General features: G+C 44.4%; 1 protein-coding gene across 5 annotated transcripts in view; it reads right to left on the bottom strand.

Moving 5' to 3' along the window:
* The window catches only part of MYO5B (myosin VB), a 372,261-nt gene that overhangs the window by 30,362 nt on the left and 319,693 nt on the right, over positions 1-22,206 (bottom strand). For 2 of the 5 annotated variants that reach the window (XM_067464656.1, XM_067464660.1), the window contains 4 exons: positions 5,854-5,919; positions 5,090-5,332; positions 1,899-1,996; positions 40-117 (listed from right to left, as the gene is read on the bottom strand). In XM_067464656.1, coding sequence (XP_067320757.1) covers positions 40-117; positions 1,899-1,996; positions 5,090-5,332; positions 5,854-5,919 — 485 coding nt within the window. The remainder of the gene's footprint in view (positions 1-39; positions 118-1,898; positions 1,997-5,089; positions 5,333-5,853; positions 5,920-22,206) is intronic. The other 3 variants (XM_067464658.1, XM_067464657.1, XM_067464659.1) reach the window with 3 other exon arrangements.

The raw sequence follows: 22,206 nt of genomic DNA, 5'->3' as shown, positions 1-22,206 counted from the left end.
AGGAGCAAAGGAGAAGAAAAAGAAGTAAAAGTGTTTGACCTGGCAACTTGCTTTAGACCCTGATAGGCCAAGCCGAGCTCTCCATCTTCATTCAGATACCCCCAGTCCTCAGTCTTGCTAGAAAGAAAGGACAGAGGAAAGGGAAACAGAAGTGGAAAGAGATAGGAAGGAACAAGAACAGGAGAGTCAGATATGAGAAAAGGGAAGAAAAAGGAGCCATTCATGAGGACTATCACCCAATCCAAATGTCCTGTTTTGGGGATATTCTATAATACTATTCTATAGTCAGATAAATGATTATCTGGCATGCTTGCGTGAATCTTATCAATGCTCCACATTATCTTTCTCTACCTGTTCACTCCTCTCTCTCAAGGATCTTTATTGGTGTTTCAATGGGTAAACAGATGAGAGGATATTCATGAAGAGACTATAAACATCTCTCTCTCCTTTTTTAAGACTATGGTAAAAATTCAGGGTATTACATTTTACTGTGGGAAACCTGCAATCGAAAGAAGAATTCTGGCAAAGTCCCCCAATACACATTTAGTTCTAATGTGGGTAATGATGCCAAAAATAAATAAAATGTATGCATCTTAGGTCATTTCGCTATTTTGAAACTAGTGGTTTGTTGGATATGTGTTTAAATACACTTTTCCAGTTGCAATAGAAATGGGTTGGCAGCACTTCCATTAAATGTCCCTAACTCTGCTTAGTATATTTTCCTGTGAGTCACTCTGAAAACATCACCACACAGAAAGTCACATTCCTCTCTGGCTTTGGTATCAATTCTATTTCATAAATCCTACGAGATTGTGGTCAGAACTAGAGAATGTCACCTCCTGACACTATGCGTATTCCTATTTTATTCATCTCAATTTCATTTCCCCTTAGTTCTGGGATTCAAGATAGCCTATAAAATATTGAAACCAGGGCAGATTTAAAGCATGCAAAAACATCAATAAAATCTATATATAGAAAAGGTAAAGGTTTCCCCTTGACATGAAGTCTAGTTGTGTTTGACTCTGAGGGGTGGTGCTCATCTCCACTTCTAAGCCGAAGAGTCGGCGTTGTCTGTAGACATCTCCAGGGTCATGTGGCCAACATGACTGCATGGAGTGCCATTGCCTTTCCGCAGAAACTAACAGCGGGAGCTCGTCCTGCTCCCTGGATTCGAACCACCAACCTTTCAGTCAGCAAGTTCAGCAGCTCAGTGGTTTAAACTGCCACACCACGAGGGGCTAGTACTGGTACCAAAGTCCAATAAATTATCTACCTAATTTTAAATTAATCTCTCATTCCCTCTATTGTGATGAAAGGTCTGCTTTTGTTTCATCAGTCTTGTTTACAATTTGAACACACATTGAAAAAGTCACATAATTGGTTCAGTTATATGGCTGTTTGATCCCATCCTCACTATATTTTTCTGGCCATGCAAACTGGCCATCAAAAATTTAAAAGATCATGCAAAGTTTTTAATGGTTTTTCCTGCACCATTTTTGAAGGAGCCATTTAAATATTTTAAAAATGCTTTTCCTTTTTATTTCTAGTAGCATGGCCAGATATCACTAAAAGGTCTCTAACGTGTTTTCAGCCCACGAGATCTAGAAACTAATGTTTAAGCAAGAGTAAAGTGTCATCCTGATGCCAGTTTCCCCCAAAATACCAGATTCTGCACTTGCATGATAAGCTCACAACCAAGAATAATATACACAGAACAATTCATAACACAATCCAACTATATAAACAGAAGGTAATATAATTTTCTTAATGTTTACTGCCACTGTTGGTTAGTTGCATCTGGGGATGTTTCCCTGTGTTACTTGCAAATGAGATCAAAACAAAAGTCTCAATTCCAGTTGATCTAATATTTGATTTTGAATAAACAAAGATGGGCTTACCGGTTGGTCTGACATACTCCGTGATAGGCCTCTATTGCATCTTCAGGATCCACATGTTTGTCGCTGTTTGGCCAACTGGTTTGCATGTTGTTAGGCTCCTTTTAAAAAAAAGTCAGCCATGAAATGTTTTGTCTCATAAATTATTTCCATTTCTTAATGCTCGAGATCGGTCATGCATCACTTTGCACTGATCTACAAAAGCATTTTGAAACACAATTGCATTTGCTACAAGATAAGTTCAATGGCTGGAAAACAGACAGAAAAGAAGCAAAAAGAGTCCAGTGGGACACAGCCTAAAAAAAAGTTAAGAGGAGCTTGGATGTTCTACCACACTAATCTACTCCAATGATCTGCTGGTTTAACCTTCTTTGGAACTGCAATTTAGAAAGAAAAGGGAAAATTCAATGCAAGGATCCCATCATTTCCTTTTAAGGAACTACCCTGCATATTTATATATAAGTCTAGATATTTTAGCCAAAACATCAGTTCAAATAATCTGGGTGAACGTATCCATGGTCCAATTCGAGTACTGTACCTTAATTCTTATCAACAAGGAACCACCCTCTTCTCAGTGTAGGAGAAGGTAATGTGAAAACCTAATCCATTCTGTGAGAAATTAAAAGATCTATAACCTCTCCACTCTCTTCATCCTGCACCATTTATGGCCTTTTTGTAATGAACGAAGGAGAAAATGGCAGTGACAGCCAAGGGTGTCTGGCCTTCTAAGGTGACACCCTCACGTTCCCCTCCACCTGGAATAGTCCTTGACTTATCCATCAATGATATCAAAATTCACAGTGTTGCCCCCCAAAACCTTCCCTTGACTTATACGTGATATTGACTTACACACATATATACATGAAGAACTAGTTCAAGGTTCCATGGAAAGAGTTTAAACCAGCTTACAATGCAGACATGTTCTATGAGTGCAACAAAAGGGTTACTGAACACATGGTAGCGCATGAAGATTGGAAACTGGTGGTAGAACTATGCCAGAACCTGGAAGGGTTGAAACTCATACAAGAAGGTATATATTTCCCAAAATGAACTATAGACAGTGGTAGGGGGCTGCCAAACATCAGCCCAAATCTTTTAATTCTTCAATTTGTCTTTGTATCAGTTCAGTCAGTACACAAAGAAGTGTGATCTGGAGCAACATAGCTCAAGCAGCGTGTATTCCATCCTGCTCTTTGTTAACATACTTCTTTCCCCAGGGTGCCAAAATCCAAACCTCAGTACAACTGCCTCAAATTGGAGGATGTGGTTCTAGAAAGTAACCCAGATTAGATTACACAGAATTGGAACCCAATTCTGAGAATGATAGCCTTCTAGTAAAAGAGTCAGCTTTCCATCTTTCCTTTAAAACTCTAGAAAGTGAAAATAATATCTAGTAAAGGTACCACTGAGGAAGGTGGTTCTTGTAATCACAGAGTGAAATTTTCCAATCTAGAGATTATGTCTAGGCCTTTGCCCTAAATTGTAAGACAATGTGTTCATCCTTTATCCAAATGAAAATAACTTTTTTTCAAATGGGCAAGTTGGTGGCAACCATATTCCTCAAGGAAACGCCTCAAATATCAATATCTTAATCACTCTTCCTGTGGTAATCCACTAAATGCTAACATTTGGAGCAAGAATTTACAGTATGTCAGCATGGCTTTAATCCCAATGAAGCACAATGGGTCTTCCTCATCCTGCCTGGCCTCTACCTTAGGTCTTAGTCTTAGTCTAGATAAGAGTAAGAATCTATCCTTGCCCTTAAATCTCCATATCCACCAGCTCCCTGTTCATGTCAGCAAAGCCTGACATCTGCCTTAATTAGCCTGCCAGGTAACAAAATGTGGGTGATTCTCCAGCCTCTTCGTCTGGCACGCATAGGTTAAGAGCATTGCTGCTAGGATCAGGAAAAGCCACCTCAATGGAGGAGGATCCTACTACAAATTCTATCAACACAGAGAAAGTCAAGATATCTTGAAGGAAAATAGTTTCACCAGAGAACCTGCCAAAGTGGGCATATGTGGAGTGTATGGTAGCCACATTGAGTAACTCAACAGCATGGAAATCAATGAGCTGAAGTAAACACTATGAAGCACAATTCCTGACAAGCAGCCCAAGTTATCCCATTCTCAGTGTGCTTGCAAGAAGGAACCTCATCTATGGCCAGCATCAGGACTAGAAATGGCTGGAAGTAACTAGGGTAACTATAAAAATCCCCTTTTGCTGTCTGCAGATAGAACAGTTACATGGACTAGCTCTAGTTTCCAGTTTCATGAAATGCTCTTGTTGTGCTTCAACCCTGGTTTCCCTATCTCTTGTTAATCCTGCTAATAACATAAGATAGTGCATTTGCTATTCAGGATTGTGGCTAAATGTCTAGGTTTGAATTCAAGCAATTTCACTGGCTTGGCAGCAAAGCAATAGCAGGAAAAGCCATGAGTTTTCGAAGCAGCTTTCTACTCCACCTCATGTGTCAATTCTAATGGGGCGAATAACACCAACTCCCCATAATGCTATTGCTGCAAGCAACCTATAGCATCATTTTGCCTCATTTTAATGCTCAAGACACTTCAACTAACTTAGCAGCTGAAAACATGTTCCTTCTTCATCTGCTGAAGCTGAACTGATTTTGTATTTGCAAGGCATGCGATACAGCCAACTGGATCAATATTTTTTTGTTCCAAATAATGTAATGATGATATAATTTGCAAGCATGATTGTGCACACTGGACTTGCAGAGTTGGATTCTCTAGGTTTACAGAACTGTTCACAAATTTAAAATCAAATTGATTCTGTCTTCACTGATCATTTTTAATTCTGGACTTGCTGTAAAATGAGATTGACAATGGGTTGCTGTGAGTTTTCTTGGCTGTATGGCTATCTTCCAGAAGCATTATCTCCTGACATTTCACCCACATCTATGGCAGGCATCCTCACAACTCATAGCAACCCAGTGATTTCAGCCATGAAAGCCTTCAACAAGTTTGATAATCTTTGGCTCTAATGCCCTTGGTCAAATCTCCAGTGGCTCTTAGTCTAAATCTTAAAAAGTTTTGAGAAATGACCACGTCTGGTCTTTGCAAAGGGATCTACAAACCAGTGTGCTCAACCATACAAAAACAGCAGCAGATGGCAACATGGTGGAAATAACACAAACACACTGAGACACGCTGGAGGATTGTTTTCCTCATTACCATGTTTCTGCCTGCATCTTTTTGCTGGGCTGCCTTTATAATCTGTGTCCTTAGAATAAGGACCTCTTCCTTCCGCACTTCCAGCTCTTCATTAGCAGACTTGAGCTGATTCAGGAGGAGGCTGTAACTGTCGTAGATGTCATTGGAACAGTTGTTGTTCTGGGCCACCCGGTCCACTATGGCCTTCCTCAGCTCGTTAAGGTCATTTTTCAGTTTCTTGTTCTCTGACTCTAATTCTTGCCTCTATTAAAATGATATTTGAGAAGTGATCCCAGCTCAGTACATTTCTATAACTGTTGTTGCCTCGCTTCTCAAAATTCTGCAGAGGAAACTCCTTTCACCAAAAACCTCAGACACAGAATAATCTGCTAGATTCAGAGACCTGAACCGTGAACCCATGAAACTTTTTGTACTCTCTAAATACCATTTCAGCCACTAATAAACCATCCGTTTGTCCCAATCTCGTTGGAAACAGCAGACACTGGAAACTTGCAATTTAGTCTTCAGCTCTGCTCAAAATAAATAAAAAAGTTGGCAGACTTTCTCTTGTAAACAAAATATCTTCTCTCAGAGGGGGAGGAAGCTGAATAGCTACCCCATAACTCATGTAAAGTGAGGAAATAGGATTATAAAGAGTTAATATTTTATTTTGATATGCTTTGGCCAAATGGATTTCTGGATATCAGCAAAGACTCATGCTGGTTATTAGCATCTGACACCTAGGTTGCAAAAATGTCTATCTTTAGCCTAGCAATTGGTTTTACCTTCAGACTGTTGTATGCTAGATCCGTATCACGGTCCAAATCCATTTCGTTCTTCATTTCAATTACCTGGATGGATTAAGAAGACAGAACAGGAAAGATTTGATTTGACAACTGACTACAGAGGCCGGGTATCTCATTGCTGCACGGGGTCACCTTACAAAATCTGATGTTTGCTGGCAGAATGATTTAGCCATGAAAGGAAGGGTAGGGAAAGAAAAGGGTTTTTAGTAAATATCAAATAGATGAGCAGGGAAGATAAAACAACGTATCTGATACAACTGGGGCACTAGCAGAGGAAACCCATTTTCTCTCCCTAGCATTCGTACTATGCATTGACAACCTATTCACCCACTTTGTTCTTCTATTGGAGATGATGATGCTGGAGGAGTTAAGAAATCTGCATAGTTGAAATCCCTGAGCTTTCTGAAAAAATTCTTAAAGAATCAGTTATTCTCTGCTTATCCCCTGAGTCAAGACAGCTTGATTGTAGATTACGCACACAACAAAACACATTTGACTGAAGCTATCAAAGATTGGTACTAGCACCAAAGGTAAAAATATTTGATGTGCCTTTATGTCAATTCTGCATTATGGCAACCTGATCATAGTGTTTTTCACAAGGTTTATTCAGAGGACATTTGCTGTTGGTCTTCTTCTGAGGTTGAGAGTGTATCACTTGCTCAAGGTCACCCAATGGGCTTCCATGGCGGAGTCCTGGTAACCAGACTCCTAGTCCAACATTTGGACCACCACAGCATGCTGGCTCAAAAGCCAAACGGCTAGGGCTTAGGTCCAGGTGATTTGAAGGTCCACATCTCTTCCTATCGACCTGCTAGAAATTTAAGATAATCTGAGAAGGGCCTTCTCTCAGTCGCACCATCAGCTCAAGTGTATTTGGTGGGAACAAAGGAAAGGGCTTTTTCAATGTCTGTACCAGATGTTGGAACTCCCTCCCAAGAGAGACCAAGATGGCCCCATACTTGCTTTTCTTTTGCAGGCAGGTCAAAACTTTTCTTTGCCATCAGGCATTTGAGGGAGGATGAGGGGTGGGGGAGTTGGGTAGGGTGTTAGATTTAAATGTAATTTGAATTGTATTAATTGTATTTGAATTGTATTTTAACTTTGTATTCACACACTAATACTTAATTGTTTTTATTTTTGTAGGTGTTTAAATGGTTATTAGATTGTGTGGTTGTTAGCAGCCCTGTGTCCCCATGAGGAGAAAGGCAGGATATAAAGTTTTTTTAAAATACTTTTTATTGAGAATGTTTGTGAATGCAATAAAAAGGGGGAAAGGAATATATATATATAGAGAGAGAGGGGGGGGGGGGGGAAAGAAGGGAATATATATAAAAAAAATAAGATTTTTTTTTTTAATTGGGCTTCTGTACTCCCGATCTTCTTCTTTGCTTGGTGTGTCGTTCTGTCCTATATTTAAAAAAATGAAAAATTGCTTTCTACATTCTCCTTTTGTGCTGCATCCTTGGGCATGTGTGTTCAGTAGTTGTTTTCTAATTAAATAATTAAAGTTTTCTTCTTCTCTTTCATGTAGGTTTTAAACAATTGCATAAAGTTATTAAGAATTAGAATAATAGGGCAGAAACTTAAGAGTATGCACACTTATAGATGTTGTCATACTGCAAAACCCACAGTCCTAGTCATTATAGCCAATGATGCGGAATGGCAGAAACTCCAGACCTATAAACTCAACACTTGTAGAATTCAATAGGAAAGGACTCCAGATATTCCAGGAAAGTAGCTTTGGCCTTTAAGCCATTAATTAGCCCAGGACATAGCTGATCGAAAGGAATGTTCTCTTCTCAAAAACCCTAACAACTCTCACCATGAGAAGTCAGAAAAGGGGACTCATGGAGTAAAGCTCAGGAAAAGTGCCCTACTAGCACAGTCACAGATGACGTGGGGGGGGGGGGGATTCTGGGAACTGCAGTCCCCAAAACAGCGTTTTCCAAGTTCTGACTATGACTAAATCATGGTATTCTTTTTTATGCCTTTTTAAAGGCACCAGGAAAACTCTACCTTTGTTTTCTCAGACCTTTCATGACCTGCTGTATTGTGTGTCACCTTTTAATGGCCTGACCTGTTTGTTTTTATTGGGGTCACTGCCTTTTAGCTGTTTTAAAGGCTTGTTTTATTCTGTTCTGTTGTTCCACATTTTAATTATTTTATTGCAGATTGCCTTGAAACTATCATAAAATAAATACTGCAAATGAAGTCCTGTCTGTGAAGAGCCCTATATGTCTTTTTATCTTGAAGACTCTGCTTTATGTACTAGAGAAGAAGATCTTACAAATGGAAAAGGACATCTCATATGGGTGTAGGAAAGCCTATATCATTAAAGCTTAAAATTAGGGTTGACACTAAGCGACTTAACTTGCTCCACATTTGAGATCTTGAGCGAGAAAGGTCTTAGCTAATCTGGCAATTTCAACACCCATTATGAGCGTAATTTGCTCAGTTTTGATCCCATTTTTCTCGAGAGAATTTCTACTGACAGATGTTTCAATGATCTTCATTTTCACTTCATCCAGTTTGTTGTGACAGACCATGTCATTTTGTTTATGAATGCCCATGGCACCACCATTGTTTCAGACATAGCATCCGTGACAGACCCTGTGACAAAATTATGTTGGCTGATCTAACTAAAGGAATTAAAAAAGAGAAGGGTTGTCAGAATGAAAACTAGACAAAATCCCCAAAGCTTTCACTATTGTGTAGAAAAGGGAATTTCAGCGGGTACTGCTTGTTACCAGGTTGTCCGACCAGCAATATTTACTCAAATTTCCTCTTCTATTATAACTATGAAAGGTACATGAGTAATTCCTGGTTTTCAGTCCGATAACCCTGAAGGGGATCATTGGTCTAGGTGAGTCTATGTTGTAGCTCAGCGGCAATCACAGCAGCCAGGGGCTGATCGTTTCACTGATTATTTAGAGTCAGACGGGATTGTGGGTTTTCCTGGGATTCATTCTGATATAGGTCAAGAAAGTGAAATCATTTCAGATAGGGATACAGGCCCAAATGAGAATATAAGTGCCTCTTAATTTAAAGGATAGTACAGGAGTTGGAATCATCTTCCCTAGATAAAAATGATGAGAAATTATCATGGGAAAGCATCTGGTGAGAGTGATCTAAGCAAGGAAGCACACTTGCAGATTTGAGCAGATAGCCAACTTCATAGGTTAACACAGCTTTGTGGGAAACAGAAATTCCAGGTCAGATGTAATGCTTTCATGTCTGTTTATTAGGAGGTAATGTACTCTCTCAGTTCAGTTCAGGCAATGTGGCTTTTAAGTACAGCTAGGCCGGAGTTCTCTGGTTTCAAGCCTTGGCCTTGGATTTAAGTATCTTGGGAGTTTTTCCATGTTTTTGTTCTGTATTCCTGTTCAAATTTTACTTATTACTTTGTGTTTTGGGAATATCTTTGGACTGTTACTTTTGGATATCTAAGAGACAACTGACTGCTGACTTTTTGGATTCTACACCTAATTACCTTATTCCTGCTTTTTTCTATATATCTTTTGAGTGTGTTTTTGCAATAAACTGTTTGCTTCTACTTTGGACTCTTGTGCAATGATATAGTCATAGGTGGCTTCAGGCCTGGGGTGCAACAGTCTACATGGATAATCCTGTTGTCACAAAAAATAGGCAAAGGAAGAGGAGGCAGTACAACATGGGGTGTTAAAAACATGGGATCAGTGCACATATTTAGTGAGATATATTATTTTACGTTATTGAATAAGTGGGTTTCTAGATTAATATTTCATTTAGGGAACATGAAACCTAGTTTGGCATAATGAGAAGAAGAGCAGGATCAGAGAAACTCAGGTTCAAATCCCTGCAAGTCACGGCTCAGCACCTTGTAGCCTTCCAGATGTTGGCCTGCAACTCCAGAGCCCTTCAACATGGGCTATGCTTGGGCTGATGGGAGGTGCAATCCAATAACCTCTGGAAGGCCATAGTTCCCTACTGCTGTTCAAAGCCAAGGGGGTTTCTATGGCCAAAAGAGAATCAAACTCAGGGTTCCTGAGTTGTAATCTAACACTCAACCATTGGGCGAATTATTACTACTTTTCCATTTATTCTACCTCACAACATTACTTTGGGGATAAAAGATTGAGAATTTGAACCACAAAGAATGGGTCGTAGAATATGTGGGCCATATGCATATCCAAGCCTTTGTGCCTTATGAACCATCTAGGACGTTAAGATCATCTGGGGAAGCCCTGCTCTCGATTCCGCCTGTCACAAATATGACAGACAGGGCCTTCTCAGTGGTGGCCCCTCGGCTATGGATCGCCCTTCCTACGGACATTAGATCGGCCCCCTGCCTTTTAACATTCCAAAAAAAGTTAAAACCTGGCTGTTTGAGCAAGTGTTTGAAAAAGCAGTGTAACAGACATAGGATTATGGAACAATTGGATTATGAGATCGGATTGCGTTTTTATCTAGGAGACGAAAATGATTTGTTTTACTAACTTGTTATGGTTTATATTATGTGTTAATGTTTTTAAATGTTTAAAATGTTTTAATGATGCTATTGGGCACTGAATTGTTGCCTTGTGAACCACCTCAAGTCATCTGCAGGCTGAGAGGGGAGGTATATAAATATGGCAAATAAATAAGTAAATAAATTTTGGGGAAAGGGGTCTTTCCCTGATCTAAAATAACCCAAAGTGGTCCGGAAACATGGCCCTAAAAATGATGGGAGCATTTTTGGCCTAAATATTTTGCTTTCAAGATTTTTACAAGGGTGTAACGGATCTGACTTACCTGGGAAAAGTGATATGTGACCTACCTCGAAGGGTTAGTGTGTCAGCAGCCAATTTGTAAAACCAGGAAGTTAGGCAGGAATTTGGTGGCTCTCATCATGCAGCAGAGCCGGGGGAAGAGCCGATTAGCAGCTATTTGCATAGGAGCGGCCTGATTGGACAGATGCAAATGAGCAGGTGCTGAGGCACTAGGGATGGGCGGAGTCAAGAATGCCACTTAGAGGAAGCCAACTGAACATTCCTTTTCAGTTAGCTTGAGTAGTTAGTGAAGTTAGCTGGTATCAAGGAGCTCAGAGGGGACAGTTAGTCATAGCCCTCCAAGGTCCCCTTGAAAGCCTATGCGGTCCTTCAACTCTTAGCACTTTACCATCTCAAATGGACACAAAGTGGAATCTCACTTAGGTAAGAAATACAGGAAATCCAATTTGGTGACTCCTCATTATGCTTTCTTAGGCAATTTCAATGGGGTTGGAAGGCCATTCGTGTTACAGTGGAGTAAGAATAAAAGCTGTATGTGGTGGAAATGTATTCCACATAATTCTGTGATTCAGAGTCCCTTTTAGAGTCCCACTTAGGATAGGCTAATGGGCAGGGTGATGGCCGATGATGGTCAAGTTGATATCTTGGATTAATGTGCACTAATGCATTAAGATTGTTTTTCTTTCTGCTTTCTGGTTTGCATTTCCGTTTTTATAAAAATTAATAAATAATGAATTATAAGCAGAAGTGTTCTTCTACAAGGAATGGTTGTGATGAGAATCCTTTTAAATAAGTAATTCTCCTTTCTGTCCCAGAAAACCCTCAAACAGAAGCTTCTCTTTTGCAGGACAAGCAGACTATATAAAAAAGGAAAGAGCCTCTCTCTTAAATGGTCCTATTGGCCACTGAGTGAGAAACTGACAAACTGGAGAGCAAGAGTAAAATGAAAATGTAAAAAAGTATTGTATCCCCACCTCCTGGCCCCGCCCCCCTCGAGTATAAAAGACCCCTGGGAGGGGCCAGCCACCATTCCTCTTTTTTCCGCCAATCTGTAGGCTTCAACTAGTGAACCTTTACTATAGCTCTATTGGATTTACTGGACTTGACATTGGACTGAATTGACGACGCAAGGTACTCTATTTCCCCCTCAACTCAGACCGGAACTAGACTTCTTGCTAATCTCTAACCCTCGACCATTCTAATGGCAACTACCTCCTTCAAAAAATGTTCGGCCTGTCCCAATGTCCTCCCGGATACGGATGGCCACGAGCTATGCCTGACATGCCTGGGAGAAGTTCATCTATCCCAGCCGTGTGCAATATGTGCTACTTTTACACCGCAGACGCAAAAGAATAGGGAGTCGCGTTTGAAAGCGGCCCTCTATGAGAGGGCCCTAATGCCTCCCCCTGCCAGCAGGCCCCCAGCATCTGGAGAGGCCGCAGTGACTGCGAAGGCCAGGCCGAACCCTTTGCTTTTAAAAAAGAAGGCAAAGAAGCAGAGAGATAAGGCCCAACAAGATGGCTGCGCCCCAGGGACTCTCTCTAAAGCGGCTGTAAAAAGGACAGGAAACCCCTCGCCCACCGCTTCCCCGGCTGCCTCACTACCGAGCACGCAGCAGCTGAGAGAGATCGTGCTGCCCTTACCTCCTGTTAACCGCGTGGCGCATGAGGTGCGCCCGGTCCCGATGTCCACAGGCCAAGCTGCATCGATGCTGGAGGCCCCAACAGCGGCCCTGATACAGGCCCTTTCACCTCTTGCCCTGCCTCCCCCAATGGGAGGCTTGGATACTGACGAAGGGCTGTGGGAGGCGGTGGCTGCGACCTCGATGCCGGTGATGAGCACTGCTGACCTCGAGCCGCTCTCTACCGATGGCCCAGCTTCCTCAGGGGGCGTGACCTCCCCACATCAGGAGGCTCTGCCCACACGAGGGGAGGAAGCGCAGCGGAGGAGCACTTCTCCAGGGACGGCTGCTGACTGCTCCCAGGCCCGAGCGCACCAGTACCGAGAGCACCAGCTGGGAGGTGCAGAGGCAGAAGGAGGAGATCGCGCTCTCCATCCAGATGCAGCTATCGCTCCAGGGAGGCCCGACGTCGGCGAACGCCTAGAGGGCGCTCCGGAGCAGGTTCATCTTCGTCCTCCTCGGGCTCTGACTCTTCCTCCTCCTCCTCCAGGAGAGGAGGTCGATCGAGGAGATCACACTCCAGCACTTCGCAATGGAGCCGGTACGGCCCAAGCCCTTACCCTGGGCTCTGGCAAGTGGGACCCTCGGATCACTTTATGTTTGCTCAGCACCAGAATCCTCCATTTGCGCTGTTTCCCAGCATGGAGCCTATCCAGGGAGTGCAACAGAGGGATTGTGGAACTGCTACAACAGTTTTTCCCCCTTCGTCTTCTTCGCCCACCCAGGTGTCTGCCCCTTCCACTAGTGGACTTGGGCGAATGGATTGTACTGACTTGAATAATTGTGTTGATAGAAATCTTGCTTGCGCCGACCGCAATAATTGTGTAGAACGTGCTAGTGGTGTAGATCAATGTGTATCTGAGAATGTTTCTGTACTTGCCCCAACCCACATTGAACCACCCTGCACCCCTCTGATGTTCCATGAAGGGTCCATGCCCATAGTGGAACAAAATAGTGGGGAAGTGGAAGAATCGGATTCCTCAGCTGACTCCCCTGAATCAACTCAAGTGCAGGCTGAGGCAGAGACGACCACACTGCCTCCTGACTTTAACAAATTCTCGTCCCTAGTGGAAAGGATGATTAAAGCCTTGGATATACCTGCTCCCAGGTCCCAGAGCATGTGGAGGACCCGATGTTCCCCTCGGAGGAACAAAACACACCGGTCGGTCTCCACATCGCTCCCCATGCTGCCTTATCTAATAAAATTGGCTAAGATCTTGGACACCTCTCCAGCCACAGTGACTGCCATCCCTAGGAAGATTGATTCTCTATATAGGATAGACCTGGCAGCAGCTAAGTGTGTGTCAAACCCCCCAAAGCCCAACACGGTTGTGGCGGAGGTGGTAAAATCGAAGAAACCCAAGGGAACACTCTCGGCCCCACCTGACAAGAAGGGAAAGAAGATTGACCTGCTAGGAAAGAAGGCTCACCTGGCCGCAGGCCTTGTCACCCGTATGGCTCATTACGCGACATACATGAGCGGCTACCAGACTTTCCTCTGGTCCAAGATGCTCCCGTACTTGGAGAAGCTGCCCCCAAAGGAGCAGCACTTCCCAAAAGCGCTGCAGTCTGAAGCCTTGCTCCTATCCAAAATCCAGAAGGATTTTGCTAAGCATCTAGCTGAATCCGCAGGTCATCTTTTTGCAACAGCAACGTCAATAAGGAGGCACGCTTGGCTAAGAGCGGCCAACCTCTCAGAAGAAGGCAAGGCTCTGGCAGAGGACCTTCCTCTTCACGAGGAGGGTCTCTTTAACCCCGAAACCGATGTTACCATCAAAGAGAAGCAGGAGGTGCGCCAAGCAGCCAACAAATTTGGGTATACTTGGCAGCCCTATCAGAATCGAACCAGATGGCAGCCTGCACCCACCTATCGTAAGAATTACAATAATTCCTACTCGGGGTCCTTTAGAGGGAGGGGCCCCTCATCCCCCAGATACCAGGGCAACAGAAAGAATAACTACCTATCCAAGCTCAGATACCAGCCCTATCAGGGCAAACCTAAACCCCAGGGGGCCTCTAAGAAGCGTCTTTGATGCCTCCAACCTGCAGACCGTTGTCACCCAGGGCGAAATTGACCCTCCTACTGAGGGAACCAATAAGTTGTCTGTTCAACCCCCAGTTTCTTGTCTAGCACCCCCAGTGATGTTCGAGAACAGGCTGCAAGCCTTTCAAAACCATCAAGGCTACTAAGATCTTCTGGGGGGGCCCTGCTCTCGGTCCCACCACCTTCACAATCGAGGTTGGTGGGGACGAGGGACAGGGCCTTCTCTGTGGTGGCTCCCCGGCTTTGGAACGCCCTCCCACCAGAGATTAGATCTGCCCCCTCCCTCCTGACATTCAGGAAATCGCTAAAAACATGGCTCTGGAGGGTGGCATTCGAAGACTGAACCTAGAACCTTCCCTGTGATGACCCATGATGAACTGTGACTATGAATTTGTTTTTGACTACGACTGGAGTGACGATTTGGCATATTGTAATGATGTAATGACGATGTTTTTATTGTACTAAGTTGTACTATTTTAATATGTATTGATCTGTAATTGTTGTTTTATATGATTGTATTTGTTATGCTCTGTAAACCGACCTGAGTCCCTCATCGAGGTGGAGAAGGCCGGTATATAAATCGTCTAAATAAATAAATAAATAAATAAATAAAACAACTGGGCTGAAGTTACCACTGACAGATGAGTGTTATCAATAGTCAGCCAGGGGTATGCTATCGAGTTTGACGAAATTCCAGCAGTTGGAACTGTTAAAGTTACTCCCCCTTCCCAGGTGTTGTCCCAAGAGATTGGCACACTTTTGGGCAAGGGTGCTATCTCGCCTGTTTGCATCTTTTTTCTCAAGCATTTCGTTGTATCAAAGAAAGGAGGTGGCTTCAGAGCCATCCTCGATCTGAGAGAGTTAAATAAATCAATTTCGCCCAAGAAATTTCACATGGTGACTCTTTCATCCTTAATGCCTCTTTTGCCTGAAAACACCTGGTTTGCTACCATAGACCTAAGAGACGCCTATTTTAATTTATCAATAGTGGCGCATCACCGTAGGTTTCTTACCTTTATGGTAGGTGAAAGGGCATTCTGTTACAACGTGCTCCCGTTCGGCCTAAGCACGCCCCCCCCCGAGTGTTTACTAAATGTATGGCGGTGGTGGTTGCTCACCTCCGGACCCGTGGGATCATGGTTTACCCGTATATAGACAATTGGCCTACAGTTTCACGGTCAGCCAACGAACTTCAGGGTCATGTCTATGTTGTATTGTGTCTCCTACAGTCGCTGGGCCTGGTGGTCAACATGGAGAAGTCCTCCTTACGACCAGCGCGTGGGATCCTGTTCATTGGAGCGTTTCTGGATGCAGTCTCGCAGAGAGCATACCTTCCACCGGACAGGTTTTTCAATTTACAGACACAGGTCAGAGCTGCTATAGAAGCCCAAGCAGTGTCGGCCAATCAAATTCAGACCCTCCTAGGATATATGGCATCCACCACGGCTGTAACCCCTTTTTCACGTCTGTGTATGTGCTCCCTCCAGTCTTGGTTTGGCACGGTGTTCAATTCCCTCAAGGATTGCCCCCATTCCACATTCATTCTACCACAGGAGGTCCGTTACTCCCTAGAATGGTGGACTCTACCGTAGTTTGTATGTGTCGGCCTTCCTTTCCAAATGCTGTACCCTACCATAACGATCACAACAGACTCGTCATTGACAGGATGGGGTGCTCATTGCCAGGGCTTAGTCGCCCATGGCAGGTGGTCCCTAGGTGAAGCTGGACTTCACATAAACGTCCTAGAACTTTTAGCCGTAGAAAGGGCTCTAAAATCGTTCGAGGGACTAATCCGGGACCAGGTGATTCAGATATTAACAGACAATACAACAGTCATGTATTATCTGAACAAACAGGGAGGGACCCATTCCCAACAGCTGCTGAAACTCACTCTACAGATTTGGGAATGGTGCATTCAGAGGAGAGTGTATCTCCAGGCCACCCACCTCCCAGGACAGGAGAATTCCTTGGCGGATGCCCTCAGCAGGAACCCGCTAGGGAATCACGACTGGTCCCTCAATCAGGAGGAGCTACTACGGATTTTCCAACTATGGGGGTTTCCCTAGGTCGACCTCTTCGCCACCGAAGAGAATGCGAAATGCGACAGGTTCTGTTCATGAACAGGCTCCCAGGGAGCAAGGGGAGACCTAGGACACGCATTTCTCCGGAACTGGGAAGGCACCTTACAGTACACCTTTCCCCCTTTCCCGTTGCTACTGAGAGTGGTGGTGAAGCTTCAAAGAGATCGCTCTCACTGCATCGTAGTGACTCCGTGGTGCCCCGTCAACAATGGTTCGCCCCTCTTCTGCAGATGTCGAGGGGACTGTTCTGGAACAGGGTGGATCTCCTAACCTCACAGCGAGGCCAGGTGCTGTACCCGGATGTGCATCTCCTCAAACTTACAGCATGGCTGGTAGTTCCGTCCAGCCGGGATCAAGTTTAACTCTCCCTCAAACGGTTTTGTCTATTATGGAAGCTGCTCACAGACCTTCCACTAAGAGGTCATACATCTTTAAGTGGAATAAGTTCAGTAGTTTTGCTAAGTCAAAGGGTCATGAACCGGATGCAGCTCCAATTTCAGTAGTTTTAGAATTCCTAGCCACCCTTTATGAATCCGGTCTTTCCAATTCCTCATTAAAGTGCTACCTCGCGGCCATCTCGTGGTTCAGGAGAAAGAAGAGTCTCCCTTCTTGTTTTGCTGATCCCTTGGTAAAGTGTTTTCTAAGAGGTTTGCAAAATGTTAGGCCAGCTGTGGCCCCTATTGCGCCATCCTGGAATTTGGAACTGGTACTTTCCAACTTGATGAGGTGGCATTCCTGGTGGCCATAACTTCAGCTAGACGGGCAAGTGAGTTATGTGCTCTACGGGTAGATCCTCCATACCTGAAATTCCATAGTGATAAGGTAGTATTGCGTACGGATGTAGCATTTTTACCCAAGGTTGCCACTAGGTTTCATACCTCCCAGGATCTGGTTCTAACAGCATTTTTCCAGAAACCAGAAACTCCTTTGGAAAGAGGTTTGCACTATTTGGATGTTAGAAGGGCGCTAGCCTTTTATGTGCAAAGGACGTCTGAGTTTAGGAGAACCCCTAGGCTCTTTGTGAAGTATCGCAGAGACACTAGAGGCCTCCCCGTTTCTTCACAACGCCTTTCGGCTTGGATCGTGTCAGCTATCCGCACCTGCTACAGGTTAGCAGGCAAGGAACTCCCACAACAGATTAGAGGATACTCTACGAGGGCAGTAGCTGCTTCTACCGCCTTTATGAAGGGTGTTCCTTTGGAAGCAATTTGTAGAGCGGCTATTTGGGCTTCTCCCACTACCTTTGTCTCTCATTACAAGATTGATAAGGTACCTAGAAGAGAGGCTGATTTCGGTACAGCGGTGTTGTTTTCGGCGGTGGCATGACCCCACCAGCCAGAATCATAGCTTGCTAGTCTACCACAATGTGCGATTCACAGTTGACTACGACAGGAAATGAGAGGTTGCTTACCTGTAACCGTGGTTTCCTAAGTAGTCACCTGTGAATTCGCACATACCCTCCCTCCTCCCCTCGGGTGTCATGCCACCCCTTCTGGCTGCTTGCGGCGGAAGAGGAATGATGGCTGGCCCTTCCCAGGGGTCTTTTATACTCGAGAGGGGGGGCGGGGCCAGGAGGGGGATACAATACTTTTAAGTTTTCTAGAAGGTTCTGAAGTTAGCCACAATGTGCGAATTCACAGGTGACTACTCAAGAAACCACGGTTACAGGTAAGCAACCTCTCATTCCATCTGAACATAAGGAAGAACTTCCTGACTGAGAGCCGTTCAGCAGTGGAACTCTCTGCCCCGGAGTGTGGTGAAGGCTCCTTCTTTGGAAGCTTTTAAACAGAGGTTGGATGGCCATTTGTCAGGGGTGATTTGAATGCAATATTCCTGCTTCTTGGCAGGGGGTTGGACTGGATGGCCCATGAGGTCTCTTCCAACTCTTTGATTCTACTACAATTGTGCCGTTTCTAAAATTGGAGATGCCAGGAACTGAATCTGAGAGCTTCCCAAATTTAAAATATAGGTGAACAAGACTGTCCCTCATCATCCAGCTAGATGTTTTATCACACTCTGGATGAGTCTAGATGAAATATGTTTGCTGGAATACAATTCCATACTTGCCAACATTTCACATAAGACATGGCCTAGCAACATCAGATTGTGATCAAGATGGCAAAAGTTATTAATGAGGAAGAACTGATAAACTTGGGAGGCTGCAGCAGTTTGCTTTTGCTCAAATCTACAGGGAGTTAATTGCACTCCTAAACTCAGTTTGAAGAAACTGAAGAAAGTTGAGGACAAAGGGGGAAATGAAGGAGGGAAGAAAAGCCCCAACATTTTAAAATCAGTTGGAAAAGTGGGGTGTGAGATGATGAATTAGGACTTCTCCTGTCAGACTGGGGTAGTTGCGTGGGAACACAACTCCCAGCATCCCTAATCCGTATGCTTACTGGCTGTGTTCGCAGAAGGATTTGAGGAGTCCTCATCCCTATTCCACCCATAAAGTAGGGCATTTCCTTTCATCAACATGTGTCATTTTAAATATATATCAGAACCAAACTCTACTTAACACAAAAGGCCAGGATGTTCTTGTCCATGCTGCCTTTGCACTACTTGGCCTCAAACACTATGGATTAAGTTTGGACCCAAATTTCCTATCTGCCTGGGAAATAGAATTGATTATATTTTGCATCCATGACAGCTCAGAAACAGAGTCATTGTCTGGTCAATTAACCCTACCATGAGATAAATCATTCCCACATTGATTATGCATTCCAGTGATTGCAGTTCTGTCTCTGCCCTCAGGTAGAAACTGGGAGTAAAAGAATAAAGTATCAGAACTGCACAGATTTCTAACTAAATGTGGGGACTCGTGTGTCCAGATCTCAAGATGCTGATGTTCCAAATGGCATAAACAGACAAACAGATGCATCCTTTTCCCTACAGCCATGTGCATAGGACAGAAAATGGAGAAGAAGGGAGAGAAGAGGGTTTTGCAAAGAAAAATGGAGTGTCCCTGTCCACTTTTGCTTTTGAGTTTGCCTGTGATTGGTCTTAGCCCTAACCCCCATCATGTTTTCAAAATATGTTCCATGGGGTGTCGTTGGCTTCAAACTACAAGAAAGGAGATTCCATCTGAACATGAGGAAGAACTTCCTGACTGTGAAAGCCATTCAGCAGTGGAACTCTCTGCCCCGGAGTGTGGTGGAAGCTCCTTCTTTGGAAGCTTTTAAACAGAGGCTGGATGGCCATCTGTCAGGGGTGATTTGAATGCAATGTTCCTGTTTCTTGGCAGGGGGTTGGACTGGATGGCCCATGAGGTCTCTTCCAACTCTTTGATTCTATGATAATAAGAATAATCTTTATTTATACCCCACCACCATTTCCCCAAAGGGGACTCGGAGCGGCTAACATGAGGCCAAGCCTGAAGATACAACACAGCCAAATGAAATACAAAAACAACAAAAATTACAGCACAACAGCATACATAAATTAACAAGATAAAATAAACAGTGCAAAATAAAATAAAAGTTAAAAAACCAACTGGTATCATTTTCCTTAAAGCCATTTAGATAGGGCAGAAGATGAGGATTGGCATAAGCCCTAGCACCTTTTGCCATTTCATTACATGTTCCATGGGGTGTCATTAGTAGTATTCAGCAGTAATGCAACTGATGCAAATTCTAGTTCAACGTTTAATCAGCGCAATCATGTGACCCATTGCAAAAGACAATGCTCAGTAAGGCTGAAGGCATTGCAAGATCTGAGAAAGGGTTTTGATAAAAGATTTTTGGCAGATACAAGCAATCCCAAAGTTAGAAACAAGCTAGTCTGTAGGTTTGTTCGTAAATTGAATTTGTATGTAAGTTGGAATAGGTACATTTTAAAAGTGTCTGTCTGTCTGCCTAAGGTCCAGTATAAATTTCAAATCTTAGCATGGCTTTCCTTAGTGGTATTGAGTTGTGCTCACTAATGAAGTAGGGTATTATTGTTTATATCCAGTTGGAGAAGAACCCCCAGTAAGTCATAGAATCATAGAGTTGGAAGAAACCTCATGGGCCATTCAGTCCAACCCCCTGCCAAGAAGCAGGAAAATCACATTGAAAGCACCCCCGACAGCCTCCACCACACTCCGGAGCAGAGAATTCCACTGCTGAACAGCTATCACAATTAGGAAGTTCTTCCTCGTGTTCAGGTGGAATCTCTTTTTTCCTGTCGTAGTCAACTGTGAATTGCACATATGATATTTCCTGCGCCTGCGCAGTACAGCTTCAGAACCTTCTAGAATTAAAAAAAGACATTTTATGTCATGGCCTGCCCCCCCCCCCCCGAGTATATATGGTCCAACACGGGGCCAGGCCCCTTCAGTTCTCTTGATCCACCTTGCGACTCAGCTTGAGAACCTTCCTCGTGAGTTACTCATTGGTTGACTGCTCGTGTTTGACTTTGGACTGGCCTTCGTTCTACCTCTCTTCTGTACTCCTGACTCGGACTGCCTCTGACTACTCTCTTACTGGCCTCAGTTTTGCTGTTTCAATACTGTGCCTCTAAGTGCCCTTTGAAGCTCTCTTGCTTGCACAGTATCGGCCTCATGGCAACGACCTCTTTTAAAAAGTGCATTCAGTGTCCCAATACTTTGCCAGTCACTGATGGGCACTCACTTTGCCTTGCCTGCCTGGGAGAGAGCCACCTTTCCCAACCCTGCAAGATTTGTCATGCATTCACCCCCCAAACCCGCAAAAACAGGGTTTCCAGACTGAAAGTGGCCCTTTATGAAAGGGCCCTCCTCCCACCTAGAAGGTCGTGGCGTGCACGATCCCCATCTCGCTCCTCAAGAAGCTCCAGACATTGCCGATATCGATCTTCCTCAAGGATCAGGGGGCGCTCCTCTTCTACCTCCTCTTCGTCTTCCTCCTCCTTGGGGGACGCGAGGAGAGGCCGTTCCAGACGGTCCCAATCCTCCTCCCATTGGGGGCCCTGCATGCCCGTCCTGTGCCTGGCTCAATGCCCTTCCAGGGATTTTGGCAACTTTCTCCAACGGGCCAATACGTGTTTGTGCCCACTCTGATGCCTGCTCAACCGTTTCCCATGCCTGCTGCCCAGAATATGCCTCCCCCTACACAGAGGAGTGCTCCACCGGCCGCCCCCCACCCTCCCCAGGGGTGTCTACACAACTATCCGGTGGACCCTCATCCGCAACGGCTGACTCCTGCACCCACTGCCCAATCAGCTATGGGCGGGAACCTTTTACCTCCACCTTCTGTTCAAGGTGGTCCCGTGATTCCTCTGCTGCCTAATGGGGCTTTACAGCCCACCTCCACTCCTCCCACTAATGCTGATGGACTTGATGGGACTTGTAAAACTGCTGACATTGAGGACTCTGGTTCAGCTTCTGACTCCCCTAACTCCGCCCAGGCAGCAGGAGCAGCGGATGACCAGGTGGACAGATCCCCTGACTTTAATAAATTTGCTTCTCTAGTGAGCAGGATGGTCAAAGCACTGGACTTACCAGCTCCCCTCAGATGAACAAAATGTTGCGCCCTCCACTGCTTTACCTGTATTGCCTTATTTGCTGAAACTAGCCATGGTATCTGATGTTGCCCCTCCTATGGTTGCGGCGATTCCAAAAGTAGATGCGCTGTATAAGATTGACTTAACCTCTGCAAAGTGGGTTTCCAACCCGCCTAGGCCAAACACTGTGGTGGCTGAGGTAGCCAAAAACAAGCGTCAAAGGGGCTCCTTGACTACACCCCCTGGCAGGGAGAGAAGGAAAATAGACTCCCTAGGTAGAAAGGCTCATATGTCTGAAAGGCTATTCACGCGAATGGCCCA

This window comes from Anolis sagrei, chromosome 2, assembly GCF_037176765.1.
Source record: "Anolis sagrei isolate rAnoSag1 chromosome 2, rAnoSag1.mat, whole genome shotgun sequence".
NCBI classification, from domain to species: domain Eukaryota; kingdom Metazoa; phylum Chordata; class Lepidosauria; order Squamata; family Dactyloidae; genus Anolis; species Anolis sagrei.
Note: the sequence above shows the minus strand (reverse complement) of the source record. Positions and strands in the feature narration are given on the sequence as shown.